General features: G+C 44.9%; 1 protein-coding gene across 1 annotated transcript in view; it reads left to right on the top strand.

The window, feature by feature from the left end:
• Nucleotides 1-14563, top strand: part of LAMC2 (laminin subunit gamma 2) — a 55586-nt gene extending 41023 nt beyond the window's left edge. Inside the window, exons 13-24 of the mRNA XM_036076484.2 lie at nt 267-412; nt 1434-1590; nt 1871-2076; nt 3351-3430; nt 4526-4675; nt 5149-5293; nt 5994-6143; nt 6693-6807; nt 7762-7961; nt 9648-9806; nt 9900-9999; nt 12847-14563. Coding sequence (XP_035932377.2) covers nt 267-412; nt 1434-1590; nt 1871-2076; nt 3351-3430; nt 4526-4675; nt 5149-5293; nt 5994-6143; nt 6693-6807; nt 7762-7961; nt 9648-9806; nt 9900-9999; nt 12847-13100 — 1862 coding nt within the window. The 3' untranslated portion in view covers nt 13101-14563. The remainder of the gene's footprint in view (nt 1-266; nt 413-1433; nt 1591-1870; nt 2077-3350; nt 3431-4525; nt 4676-5148; nt 5294-5993; nt 6144-6692; nt 6808-7761; nt 7962-9647; nt 9807-9899; nt 10000-12846) is intronic.
• The last annotated feature ends 335 nt before the right edge of the window (nt 14564-14898 follow it).

Here is a 14898-nt window from a genome sequence, read left to right as displayed (position 1 = left end):
AGGAAAAAAAGAGTAAGTGCCACCAGAAAGGGTGGACTGTTGTAGGATCTCTTTATCCACACCCACACCAAACAAACTTCTAGATGATTCCTAAGGTCCATCTATATTATAAATGTGCTTAGAGGCACAGGCAAGAGATGAATCTAGCACAATGTGAACTGACTTTGCCATTGGTGACTCGAACTTCCTTTTATCTTTGCCATACCTCCAGTTTCTAGAATTAGCTTGATATGAATGCTTTCTGTTTGTCTGTGTTTTGTCTCTAGCTTGCAACTGCAACCCAGCGGGCTCAGAGCCTGGGGAATGTAGAAATGATGGCAGCTGTGTTTGCAAGCCCGGATTTGGCGGCCTCACCTGTGAGCATGCAGCACTAACCAGCTGTCCAGCTTGCTATAATCAAGTGAACATACAGGTGTGCATGCTACCCAGCCCTCACCCCCATGAGTAAAATTGTTACGTGTCTACGGGGTGGGTCTGTCCCAGATCTAGGACCCTCTTAATCTCCCAGGGATGAGGGTGGAGATTACTATTTCTTTCTTTAAAAACTTCCATATAGTAGTAATATGTGCTCTTATAAACACTATTTTCAAGATCCCTTTTGAAGATACTGTCTGATTTGGTACTCTTGATGACTTAGTCAATTTGCAAGAGAAGGCATTCTAAAGTCAGTCACTGAGCAAAGTCTCCAAACATTTGCAATTTTTCAGTCACATGGCCAGGTGGAACCAAGAGTCCCACCCTGAATTCCCTGATTCTTGGTTCCACCTGGCCACGTGACTGAAGAATTGCAAATGTTTGGAGACTTTGCTCAGTTCAGTACTCTTTCCACTTACAACATGCCATTTCCTAGCTGGATTTTTTCCAAGAGATGTCTTTGTAAAACAAATGAAGGAAAACGTAAATATGTAGAAGATTTGAGGAGTCTAAAAGGTGTCAAGGCTGCTCAAACAAGAATGGCCTCCAGAAATTTCTCATTCACATTCCAGAGAAGAGTGAAATTGATGTTGTTGTTAATTATTATTATTTTGTCGGGGTGAAGGGCGAAGGAAGAAAAGGCCCAAACAGAACCCCAAAGGTAGAACAAACTCAACTTGTTTTTTTTGTTAACTTTTCTATTTAATCTGCCCTCTATAGCACTTTCTTTGTTCCAGACACTGTTCCAAGCACTATCCAAATACTAACTCACTTTGTCCAAGTAATAACTATGAGATATTATTATTATCCCCATCTAATGGGTAATGAAAGCGACTTGCCCAAGGTCACACTGACAGCTAATGAGTAGTGGGGCCAGGATTCAAACTCTAGGCTCTAGCACCTTTAACTACCATGACATGCCAAGCATTTCTGGGCTTTGAGCTGTTCTCCCCTGAGTACCTGGTATTGGACTGTGATGCCCGCCACCTGTTCTGACCCTCTTTCCGGTGTGCTTTCAGATGGAGCAGTTTACGCAGCAGCTGCAGAGCCTGGAGGCCCTGGTTTCCAGGGCTCAGGGTGGTGGCGGAGTGGAGCCTGACACAGAGCTGGAGGGCAGGATGCAGCAGGCCGAGCAGGCCCTTCGGGACCTTCTGAGAGAAGCCCAGATTTCAGAAGGTGATGGAGGCCAATTGCCCTTTGGACAGAAGGGAATTTATAATCTTCTGTCGGGTATCAGTTCAGTGGGTGTCTCTGTCCAGCACTTGGAGAGATAAAAGGACTGTGATCTCCTGGGACCTGAATGATGGTGATAAGAGAGTGGCTGCATGCATTCATTTATTGGGTTTTTACCATTTTGCCGTTAGCCAGTCAAAGTCACTCTTCAACCCTCCCTCATGTCCTGTTCCTCTGTGCTGACTCCAAAAGTGCTCATCCTCCTTTTCCTTGTTGGCACCAGGTGCTAGTAAATCTCTCAGTCTCCAGTTGGTCAAGGCAAGGAGCGAAGAGAATAGCTACCGGAACCGCCTCAATGACCTCAAGACGACTATGGAAAGAATCCGGGCCCTGGGCAGTCAGTATCAGAACCGAGTTCAGGATACTCACAGACTGGTCACTCAGATGCACCTGAGCCTGGAGGAGAGCGAGGCCTCCCTGAGAAACACTGTAGGTGTCGCCGGGTTCAGGGTACTGAGGATCACTGCCGTATCGGGGCACCCACCCGCCGTCTCTCACATTTTTCGGTCTACCTGGTAGAGAGCTGAACTTCTCTTCCTTGAAATAGGCGTACCTGTTCTTTGTGTTCTTGGGCTTCCTGCAATTTCCCATTTTACTGCATTTATGTTCTTCTTCCTAGCTCATTTCCTGCTAGCCATAACCTCATGTTGGCCCTCTCTCCTCTCCCTTCTTGCTGCACACCTCCTAGCTTATTAGCTCCTAGTGGGCAGGATTTAGTTTTGCTCACGTCTGCATTCTCAGCCCCCGGCACGTGTGTGGCTGTGATACGTTTGCCGCATGAATGAATGAAGGAATGAATGAGTGAATGTTCATTTCATGAACAAATGAAATGGGAGGAATGGTGGGGAGAAGGAAGGAATCCAGTGAAGACAGGATTCTGAAAAGGGGAAAAAATTGTTGCCAATGTGATTTTCTTAATGGTGTCGTTTGGAGTGTGACAGGAGGGAGAGATTTGAATGGGCCCTCTTCTCTTTCTCAGTAAAGAAGGCAATGGTGACAATAGTGTAAGTGGGTGGGTAGAAGATGAATAAAGGATACTGGAAGATAATCAGGTATGCTGGCAAAATGAAGGATTTAAAGAAAAATGTGTATTGATTTTTTCCCCTTATTACAAAAATAATGTTTATTGTAGAAAATTTAGAAAATAAATAAAAATCCCCTATGATCCCATTATTAAGAAATAACCATCATTGAAACTTGGTATATAGTCTGTTGACTTTAAATACATATGAAAATACATTTAATATGTATATATTTTTAAATGAATCTATTTCTATTTACAGTTTTTTTAAATTGGATTTCTACTTTATTCTTTTTTTTTTAAAGATTTATTTATTTATTTATTTGGGAGAGCGAGCAGAGGAGGGGCTGAGGGAGAGGGACAGGGAAAGAATCTCAAGCAGACTCCCCGCAGAGCAGGGAGCCCAATGTGGGGCTCAATCTCACAACCCTGAGATCATGACCTGAGCTGAAATCAAGAGTCAGACGCTTAACTGAGCCACCCAGGAGCCCTGGATTTCTACTTTATTCTTGTCTATACTTTTTTTTTTAATGTAATGATTATGGTGACTAGGGACTCTTGATGTGTCAGGGTGTAGAATGCTCTGTGGCTAATGACAATTAGTTCTAACAGGACAGATGCAGAACCTACTTAGGCTCCAGGGCTGAGTGCAAAGCTTTAACCAATTCTCCTTTTTCCACAGAACATTCCTTCCTCAGAGCACTACGTGGGGCCAAATGGTTTTAAAAGCCTGGCCCAGGAGGCCACAAGATTGGCAGACAGGTAAGCGGACCCCTGCTTCGGACTACCTCTGCAAGGCCAGACTTGAACAAGATGGTAGGGTATTCAGGACCTAAGCAACATATTCATTACCTCTCGGCACCTTTGCAGCCCTTTCCTTGCCTTGAAGCCATTTTTTTAAACCTCCTGGCTTTTAGCCTATGTAGGTGGCCACTGGGCATGGTCATTTGGCAAGTGTTGGGGGTGGGGGTGTTTTTTACCCCAGATTTTTCTATGACTCACTGTATGGCTCTGGTGTATGTCAGATGTGATTTTTCGGGCCCCGTGAAATGAATCAGCCTTTGGAAAAGAACGTCCTGCAGCTTTGAGGGACTCCCAGGCTCCCACATCAAGCCTGGGAACAAGTAGCAACGAGTTGTTTGCTAGCCTGTGGGAGCCAAGACTGCAGAGAGGGAACCTCCTCCCCAAAACCGGCTCTGCAGGGCCCCAGGGATAACAGGCAGCTCCCTAGTCCTTGCCCGACTGTAAAGCCTACCGTGTTAAAGAGGTTTGCTCCTAGCAGAGTGCTCAGCAGGGTGGCAGGCTCTGCTAATCCCAGATGGAATTCAGTCAGTGAAGGAGGTTGATTTGTGTTTTGTAGCATAAACTGCCTCCTGAGCTTGTTTTTTGTTGTTGTTTTGTTTGTTTTTATCACTTTGTAAGCGTTTGGGGGACTTTTATTGACAGGCTCTGTCCCCTCTAGTGGTGGACCCAATGTAGAGTTTCAGCGAAAGTCAGGGGAGAGGGGTGGGTCCCGGATGAAATAAGACCTAGGGGTTTCTTCCTGCACAAAACAGCTTATAAATGCAATACTTTATCCCCCTGAGACTGCTCGCACCCGTCTCCCCGCCCCACACCCTGCTCCCCTGGTTACGCCATAAACGGAAAAGATCACCAGCTAGGGTCTAAGACATGAGCTCCATCTCCAGAACACCTCCTGCTTCCTGACAGATCCTCTAATTCCGTCTAATCTGGGTCAATTCTGTTTGGTTTTTCTAGACAAACCAGTTCCCTTACTCCTCTCCCTTCCTTCCAATAAAAGACCTAAAGGAAGCCCTTGCTATGAAAACTCCAATTCTTTGTTTTTAATCCTTTCAGCCATGTTGAGTCAGCCAGTAACATGGAGCGGCTGGTAAGGGACACCGAGGACTATTCCAAACAAGCGCTGTCACTGGCACACAAGGCCCTGCAGGAAGGCGGCGGCGCGGGCGGCCCGGACAGCTCCGCGGTGCAAGGGCTCATGGGAAAGTACGTTCGAGGGGCCTCACCTGGGCCAGGATAGTCCGCGTCCCTCCAGGGCGTAGCGCAAACCGCGTTCGAGGGGCGCCGTGCTTCATTAAAAGATATGAATCCTAAGGGACAAGAGAATGAGAGTGTTAATTTGGGGGAAGGGACATGCCTTTATGTCTGGAAGAAGAAAAGACTAAGTAAAACTTGTGTTTTGACTGAGAGATTGCAATGCTCGGAGAAGTTGTGGTGGTTGAGTAAATGGAAAAGAATATATTATCAAGAACTGGGAAACTTGGGCGGAATTCTTCCAACCCAACCTGTATAAACTTTAAGGCTTATGTTTAGATTGTGGAAAGGGACACATGTCTGTCACATAACCTCATTCGGTTCTTCTGATGACTCCAACTGCATACTTTTTACACAACAAGATGAATGTTTGCTTTTAATAAAAAGAGTGATTCCTCAAAGTTCTCTTTCTCCCCACCCTGCAGGTTGGAGAAAGCCAAGTCCCTGGCCCAGCAACTGTCGGGGGAGGCCACTCAAACTGACATTGAAGCAGATAGGTCTTATCAGCATAGTCTTCGCCTTCTCAATTCCGTGTCTCAGCTGCCAGGAGTCAATGATCAGTCTTTTCAGGTGAGGGCCCGTACTGATGTGCTTGATGGACAGAAGGGCCACAGAGCTTGCTTCTCTGGGGGTTCCATACTATGGTTCAGTCATTCAGCTTTTCCTCCACGGGGACCCTTCTTGTGTTTGATTAGGAAGAATATCCTTCTTGTTAACCATTTCCTTGTTCTTAAACTCCAGTCTTTGCCTCTGAAAAAGGCTTAGCCCACATCCTGAACCTATTAGTGGATAACAATTTTATATCTCCTTAGTTTGGGGGACTACTGAAACTTGTGGGGAATTATTAGAGATAAAGCTTGATATTTACATTTGGGTCCAAACTATAGTACATTTCTATGTACAACCATTCCGAGGACTTTTGTTCTTCTCAGAAGTTTTACATTGTTTCTGTCATTGATTCCTTTAACTATTACAAATGTATTAGATTAAGAAGATTCAGCTTTCTACCTACACAAAAAGCACTCACAATGATTCCCATAAAAGTGTTTCCATGCATGTATAAACCAACATGTAAAATTTAAAAAGAGAGAGAGAGAGACAAGACCTGTTTGATGCTGGGGGAAACTGCCACCTGACTATCATTTAGGCATTTTGCTTCATTTCTATTAAACTTTGTGTCTGGATTGCTGTTGTTTTCAAGCTCCTAAGAAGGCTGGTGTGGCGACTGGTGGGCAGAAAGTCAGACTCCTTCATGTCTTTGGGCTTACAGGTAGAAGTGAAGAGGATCAAACAAAAAACTGACTCTCTCTCAAGCCTGGTGACTAGGCGTATGGATGAGTTCAAGCATGTGCAAAGCAGTCTGGGAAACTGGGAAGAAGAAACCCAGCAGCTCTTACAGAATGGAAAGAATGGGAGACAGGTATCCTTTTATTAACTCATTCACTCAACCAACAGGTACTGGATGCCTACCATACGAATAAATACGGCAAGAGGCCATAAATATGCAACCCTAGGAAACTCTCTGAAGGTCATGGTACCACTGCTTGTAGATGGAGTAACTGAGATACAGACAGCTTGATGTAATTAGTTCCGTTCTACCCACTGAATCAGCCCTCAAGCCTAGGAATAGGACTCAGGCCTCCTGAGTTCAATTTTGGTCCAGCTTTTTCTACTAGCTTGGCTTTAGGAAGTATCTGGAGTATAAAATTATGATTTGCAAAACCGTACTTGTCCTTGATAGTGGCCTGGAATTGGAGACTGTTCCCTGTGCAGGATGTGTCGTGGGTTTATAAAGTTTGCTCTGTCCCAGATTGTGGAGGGCTTTACGACAGCAGCCCTAGACTTTCTGGTGAATCACAGCACTCAGTTGTCACGAGGACAAATGTGTTCGAGTGATTCTGCTGGCCGGAATGCTCCTCCTAGGTGTATGTTACATTTTACTCTAATCTTATTGTCTGCCTGTTTACAGACATCAGATCAGCTACTTTCCCGTGCCAACCTTGCTAAAAGCAGAGCCCAAGAAGCACTAAGCATGGGCAATGCCACTTTTTATGAAGTTGAGAACATCCTAAAGAACCTCAGAGGTAAGCATTTCATGGTTCAGGTCACTTGATATGTTAAAGGAATAACCACAACTTTGATTTATTTTGAATCCCTGTGCATCTCTCTAAATGATAGGTACATTGGGATATTAGCAGACACTTAATAAATACCTTCCTAAAGTAAGAAATTGTATTAATATTTGATGTAGTGGAAAGAATTTAACTACATGTCAGAAGGCTTGAGTTCTGAGCTTGGCTGGGCTGCATGACGGCTCTGAGCAGACTGTGTGACCATAGGCAAGTCACAGCCTTTCCAGACCCTAACATCCTCTTCTTTAAAGAAAGAAGGTTGAGCTAAAGGATCTCTAAGGTCCTTCACAGATCCAACATCCTACTACGACGCAGATATTTTTCCCTTTTCTTTTGTAGCCTGGTTGATTCCAGGATAAAATCCACGTGGTTGTTTGTGGTGATGATAGAACAAACTGTCACAGCACCTGGATCCCAGGAAATCCGGGTTTCTGCCTTGTAGAGATTTGGTTACAATTTCAGGTTTCTTCACGAAAGAACAAAAAAGAAACATTTCTCAAGTCTTGGGATTTTCTTCACAGAAAGAACCTCTCTATCCATTCTGTTCAACCTCCAGTTCTCATCATTGGCAGCTTCGGGTTTAAGGCTCTGGCTTGAAACTTTGGGCTTCAGAGATTTCACCTATTTCTGATTTACTTTGGGGTCTTAATACTCTTGCAGTGGTGGGGACCCAGGGCAGGCTGATTGTCAGTTTCTCTAAGCAACGATCTAATCATGGCCCTTTCAGTGCCTCCTTTAAGTGGCTTTCTGCTGGATAAGAAAGGGCAGTAACAGCCACAACTTCCCACACTCTTGCCCCCAGGCAGTAATAACCCTCTTCCTGGGATTTTTCTTAAAAACTTCAGCCCCATTCAATTTCATTTGTGAGTTTCACAAGTCACTTTTGTTTTCTTGTCTTCATTTCAGAGTTTGACTTGCAGGTTGAAGACAAAAAAGCAGAAGCGGAAGAGGCCATGAAGAGACTCTCCTACATCAGCCAGAAGGTCGCAGATGCCAGTGACAAGACCAAGCAAGCAGAAACAGCCCTGGGCGGTGCTGCTGCCGACACCCAGAGGGCCAAGACCGCAGCCAGGGAGGCCCTGGAGATCACGGACAAGATAGAACAGGTAAAGAGAAATCGAAACGCAGGTTGGCATGAGCAGCACCAAACATAAGGGTCGTGTGGGAAGAGAGAGAGCATTGGGCTCATTTTGGCCCCTAGATCTCAGAGTGCTGTCGTGGTCCATGGCAGCCCCAGAGCCACTTACGTGCCCCCTTTTGTTGGTTGAGTCACAAGGCTTTCATTGACCAAGAGCTCGAACCTTCATTTTCAGCTCCCTTTTTGGACAATACCATGAGAAGAACCATCCAAGATTGGGTTTTTGTATCAACTCTTGTATTAGTGTCACTAGAGCTGCTGTAACCAAGTACCACAGGCTGGATGGCTTAAGACAACAGAAGTTTATTCTCCCACAGTTCTGGAGGCTAGAAGTAGAAATCAAGATGTCAGCAGAGCCACAGGCCCTTGGAGGCTCTTGGGTAGAAACCTTGCCTGCTTCTTCCTAGCTTCTGGTGGTGACTCTCACTCCTTACCGTTGCTTGGTTTGCAATGACGTCACTCCAGTCTCTGCCGCTATCATCACGTGGGGTTTTTCTCCCTGGATATCTCTGACCCTTCTTATAAGGACCGTGGTCATTTTGAATTAGGGGCCCACTGGACTCCAGTATAACCTTATCTTAAGTAATTGAATCTGCAACAACCCTACTTCCAAATCAGGTCACGTTCTGAGGTCCTGGGATTTAGGACATCAACATATCTTTTTGAGGACACAGTTCAACCCCATAACAACAATCATCAGTGTTTGACTCAAGATTATGAAATTCTGGAGTTCTAGTTCCCTTATCTCTATTTTCTATGTCTAAGTTCTGCGTATTCATTTTTGTTGTTGTTCCCACTATGTGCCAGCGCTGTGCTTGTTGCTGGAGATATGAAGACGAGAAAGACCCAGTCCTTCTCTTCAAAGAGCATTCCGTGTAACGGGGAGAGAGAGACTAGATACACTACAACCCCTATGTGAAACGCTGTAGTAGAAGCTGTGCTTCTCGGCTGGAAGAGAGCTGCTTAGCTCTCATTTTGGCATGACTTCTAGAAAGCTTATGCAACTCTAGAAAGCCCAGAGGGAACTCTTAGTATCTGGACTATTTGACCTCTCTCTTGGACCACTTGGTAATTTGCAAGAATTATTTCTAACTTTAAGTCCCTTGAGGGTGGAGACCAGTTTCATGTGGCTCTCTTAATATAGCTTTTAGCACAGAGATACCTGCAATTTGATGTTTAATAACAGCTTATGGGTAAAGATATTGATAAAATTTGTCCTAATAAAAACAAAAGCCACAGCTGTAGCCCATTTTCATTCTCTGCACCTTGAACTCAGCTGTCTCAAGGATCCCAGTAAAGTTGCTCAAACGACTGTGGCAGCAAAGAACTATGACAGGAAATGATGTGAATTTCTCACCCTCTGGGTTTTCCCAAATAGTTTTTATTGTGTTCACTTTTTGGTGAGCATTGACCTGAGAGGGAATCAGTGTCTCACTGCTGACCCTCCTAGTCCCTACAGACATACCCCCAAATTAATTTATTTGAAGCGGAGCTTGGGGAAGGGTGTGTCTCCAAGTCTGACTCTTGTTGTTCATCTAACTTACTCCAGCAGGGTCTGGCTGCAGCTGTTTATTTTTTCTCTATTTGTCCCTGGGACATTTTTGTGCCTCACCCCTCTCTCTCCTCCCATCCCTGGCTCCCTTTCTTTTCCCAGGAGATAGGAAGTCTGAACTTGGAAGCCAATGTGACAGCAGATGGAGCCTTGGCCATGGAGAAGGGACTGGCCACACTGAAGAGTGAGGTGAGGGAAGTGGAAGGAGAGCTGGCCAGGAAGGAGCAAGAGTTTGACCTGGATATGGACGCAGTGCAGATGGTCAGTTCCCATCGTTCTCCATGGGAGATTCCTTTAAACCTGCCAATATGAGAGACACCCTTTCAAGATTGCTTTGTATTTCTTTTTCTTCAGGTAATTACAGAAGCGCAAAGAGTTGATAACAGAGCCAAGAATGCTGGAGCTACGATCCAAGACACACTCAACTCATTGGACAGCATCCTACACCTAATAAGTATGTGGAGTATCCACAAACTTCCAGCCCCGTGCTCCAGGGCTGCTCCCAGAAGACGAGTGAGACCTAGCCCTGATAAATGGAAGCCTTAAGGGTACCCTTAAGGGTATCAGAAATTAGTTTTATTTCTAGGCCCAGATACTTTGGGCACACAACTTTACATTTTCTGGACTCTATTTTACCATCTAAAGATGGGTCACTGAGTGCCTGTTGCCCGTGGAGGTGAAAGTCTGTAGCTCAAAGATCTGGGTGTATTTAGGGAAGGTATATTGAAGCACACAGAGGTTAATCATGTCTCACTGATCCCATAGTAAACTGTGGAGGCAGTATTCAAACTTCACAGCTCAAGAGAAGACTGGACAGTTTAACAGTCCTGCTAAGGATTCTGACCTTGATCCTGAGAAGCTTGTAGGCAGTTGTGGGCAGAGGAATAACATCATCACTGTAGATTCAGAAAGATCACTAAGTGGAGTTGCACGAGTGAGTGGAGGAGCCTTGGTTAGACAAAAGGCAGGGTGAGACTACTTTGGAAATGGCGGAGGGAATCGAGGAGGATTATGGGCTCTGCGGCAGTAGAAATGGTGAGAGGGCAGTTCTCCCAGCCTGTGAAGCCAGGAGTCACTTGCCGATTCTGCTGTTCATCCCCAGCCCACAGTTATACCATGATATAACCAGCTGTGGGACTTGGCCTACCTGGCTGATAGCCCAGAAGAAACGTAAAGGTAGTAGGTACATAGATACTGCAAAATTTCCAAGTAAAATAGATGTGATGGCACAGAGTGGCAAGAATTCAGATTTACCCACAGAATTCCTCCCCCGCAAAAAACTGATGAGGATTAACATTTCGAATTGGTAAATCTGATAGCGAGCCCTCATTTGGCCCGTTTTATCAAGCGTGGACTGCAGCAGATAGGGAAGAGAGGATTCAGTCACAGACTCCAGCCACGTTCCGGAAAAGGCTTGGTTCTACCTTTTAGGTTCAGTAGAACAACTTTACTTTTTTCTTTAAGATTTTTATTTATTTATTTATTTTGAGAGAGAGCGCACAAGCAGGGGGAGGGGAAGAGGAAGAGGGAGAAGCAGACTCCCCGCTGAGCAGGGACCCTGACATGGGGCTCGGTCCCAGGACCCTGGGATCATGACCTGAGCCGAAGGCAGACACTTAACCAACTGAGCCACCCAGGTGCCCTAGCTGAAGAATTTTAAAATCTGATTTTTCTGTGGAGTACCATCGTCACTTACCCTGGGAGATCAATATTGTCTGTGTTGTTAATACTAATGAGTCTGCTTTGTGGTCCAATGAGCCCTAAAGAGTAAAGAGCCTCTAAGGGTAAAAAAAAAAGAAAAAAAAACCCCAACTCCCCAGTGGAGATTTTAGCAGCTTTGTTTAGTGTTCTGAAAAAGGTAATGAAACGAATAGGGCCTTTCAAGAGAAAATGAGAGTGTGGGGGAAATAAGTTGGTGGGAATTATTAAACATCTAGGTGTCGGGCACTCTGCCAGGTGTTTTCTGGTGTAATATCACTTAAGTCTTTTAAAGGTCCTGTGAGACAGGTTTTATTTTTTTTTTATTATTTTATCTCATGGAGCAGTAAACTGAGGCTCAGAGAGGTTGATAGGGTCCCATGGATCACATAGTAAACTTGGAGGTGGGATTCGAAGTGAGATCTCTTTGTTGCCAGTGCTCCTGCCCCCTTTTTGAGCAGTTTGTACCACCTCTCCATGGATGGTGGTTTTGTTCCCAAGCTTACTTAACTTTCTCGGCATGTCATAGACCCCGAAGTGCTGGAAATCTCCCCTGCTCCTCGGTGAAGGACCGATCCACTGGATCTGCATTTTTGTTATGGTGTTGTTCCTCCTGTTTGCTCCTTGGAGTCCTGGACCAGTCACCATGTCATCACCCCCAGGCACAATAAACTCGGGCAGGCAAATGCTATCACCACAGCTCCAATATGGGAGGCAACCTGACCTTGAGTTTGCATTGACCAAAGGCCACCCAGACCCTATGCACATCAAACAGGTTTGGCCTGGTGCCCTTCGTGCTGACATTAGTTTTAGATTGTGTATGGGTAAAACATACCTGAACAAATAAGACTACATTTCATATGGGAAATAAATGAATATCTAGCCAGATTCCCACTGTCTCAGGCCAGAATGAAGTCTTACATCATTTCCAAACAGCTGGAATCTATCCCCCAAATAGCAAAGCATACCTTGGCCTCTATAAACCCAAAAGCCCAGCCAGTTTCTAAAGGTCTTCTAATGGAAAATAGCAAGATATTTCCTAAGGGTAGTTCAATAAACATAATTTGGAGTTGGTCCTGATCCGAGGGTGAGCTGTGTGGGGCAGGCATCTTGGACAGTACTCAGTCTCCAGTGACCTTCAGCCTTCATCCTTTCAGAGCGTGAACTGTCGGCCCCAACGTGAAAGGAGAAATCCAAGCTTCCCATTTCTTAACTATAGAGCTCAGAAGTTTGAACTAGGCTGTTCATAACTAGTAACTGGGCTAGAGCTCTCGGAACATTTTCTGTATTATCTATATTATATTGTGGTCCAAGTGTAAAATATCCCAGTGTAAAATAAGGCTTTTATTTTTTTTTTAGTTTAAAGTTTTTTATTTTAAGTAAACTCCACACCACCCGTGGGGCTTGAACTCACAACCCTGAGATCAAGAGTCACATGCTCCACCGCCTGAGCCAGCCAGATCCCCCTAGAATAAGCACGGCATACTGTTTCCTCTGGGCAGGTGGAAACAGGAACTAGTTAAGGATCTAGAGGGCCCACGTGTGTTCAAGGAGATCTAACCACGCTCTTCTATATTAACTCTTTTCTCATTCCCTCAAATAGGTCAGCCTGGCAGTGTGGATGAAGAGAAGCTGATCTTATTGGAGCAGAAGCTCTTCCGGGCCAAGACTCAGATCAACAGCCAGCTGAGGCCCTTGATGTCAGAGCTGGAAGAGAGAGCACGTCGGCAGCAGGGCCACCTCCACGTGCTGGAGATGAGCATAGATGGGATTCTAGCTGACGTGAAGAACCTGGAGAACATCAGGGACAACCTGCCTCCAGGCTGCTACAATACCCAGGCTCTTGAGCAACAGTGAATCTGCTCTAGAGATTTCCCAACTGAGGTTCTTGGGATGCATAACTCAGGAGCCATCTCATGTGGTTGGGGTGGGATGGAGACATTTGAACATGTTGAATGGGCATGCTCAGGTCCACTGAACCTGACCCCATCCCTGAGATCTTGGCCAGATAAATGTCTTGTTACACCAGCGTGATACTACTTGGGCAATGAGCCAGATAGCATTGGGTATGAGACTGGCCAAGGGCCTGGACCCCGAAGGGTAGACTGGACGGAAGGACAAGCTGCACGGCCAGGTGTTTGCCTCAGGAGAGTCACAGACTGAGTCCTGGAGTATGGACAGATGCTGCTGGGCTAGAGTCAGCTTATTTTTTGGGTAATGTGACCAACGGAATTTTTTTTTTTTTTTTTACTTTGCCCACCCAGAAAATTCTTCTCAATGTCTGAACAGAGAGTGAAGTCCAGTCACACTGTGGCCAGTAAAATACTATTGCCTTATAGTGTCCAATGCAAGCTTCTTGTTGACCAGAGTTCCTCCCACTTACCACCCAGTTTGTCAACATGCACTCTACTTTCAAGCTGGAAGAAGTGAACAGTGGTGGAGTGAGAGGCTGTAAGGCTGGTCCATTTGGAGCAATGGTGCCTGCTTGGGTCCTGCCACCTTTGAGTTCTGGGGCCTGGAAGTGACATCCTTTCTCCGGTGATGCCATGACTAGTTAGAGACTACATTTTTATTAAAGCATTTCCGACCAGCAAAACAAACTTTGGGAAGGTATTTACTTTTGGGTTTCAAAGTGATAGAAAAATATAGCTTGGGCATTGAAAGAAGTACAATTATCTAGAAGATTTATTAGTCCTTATTCAATCCCACTTTTCAAATGCTAAAAATTGTATGTGTCTATGTGTTTTATTTTCTCACTCTCTCTGCCTATAGCAGAGAATGTTCCTACTCACACTGGAGCTGGGTAGACTCCATCCTTCCATCCATCCATCCATCCATCCATCCATCCTTACAACATATATTTATTGAGTCCCTGCTGTGTGTCAGGGGCTGGGGTACAGTGGTGACATAGTCTCTGCCCTCACAGAGTTGATTGTCTAGTAAGGAAGACAAACATTAAAAAAATAAATTTAAAGGTACAACTCTTGTTCATCACAAGTGGTTTTTATTGCAATAACCCCCTGGTTTGCAACCTCATTTCTCAACAGAACATATGTTGTAAGACACTCCCAGGGGGGCACTTGGGTTTTGGCAAAGCCGGGATGGCTCTGGGTTGTGCACACTTCTTTGCATTCTAGCTGTCACTCCTCCCCTTTCCACACCTGATTGCAACAGACTGTTGAGTCATGATTACACCAGTGGGAATTGCTGGAAAGACCAGAGATGCTTCCATCTCGTCTTGGAAGATGTTGGTGTAGGCTCGCCTTTGTACTTCCTTGGCTTTTCATGGATGTGTTTTTGAATAAAGAATAATTCTTAGATGCCTGTGGTCAGTTTCTAACTTGTCAAACTCTAAGTCTAAGATGGAGGTACCAAAGCAATGGAAACCAAAATGCCCCAGAAATAGCAATGAGTCCTAGAGTTCACATTTTTCTGAACATCTTGTTTTGCCCTTTCCAACCATTAGAGCACTTTATAAGAGTTAATTGGTGCTGTCTGCTCAGCATAAAGAAGGATTTATTTCTGGAACAACCTGAACAGGGTAGGGTTTTAATTAATATTTTTGTCTTTTTTTCTTCGGCTATGAAATTAAGGTAAAATCAATAGTTTGTTGTACAGTGTCATGCTTTTTAATAAATAAAAATCTAATAAATTA

The sequence above is a fragment of the Halichoerus grypus genome, chromosome 7 (genome assembly GCF_964656455.1).
Source record: "Halichoerus grypus chromosome 7, mHalGry1.hap1.1, whole genome shotgun sequence".
In the NCBI taxonomy this organism is placed as follows: Eukaryota; Metazoa; Chordata; class Mammalia; order Carnivora; family Phocidae; genus Halichoerus; species Halichoerus grypus.
The sequence above is the reverse complement of the archived record's forward strand: the minus strand, read 5'-3'. Positions and strand labels throughout refer to the sequence as shown.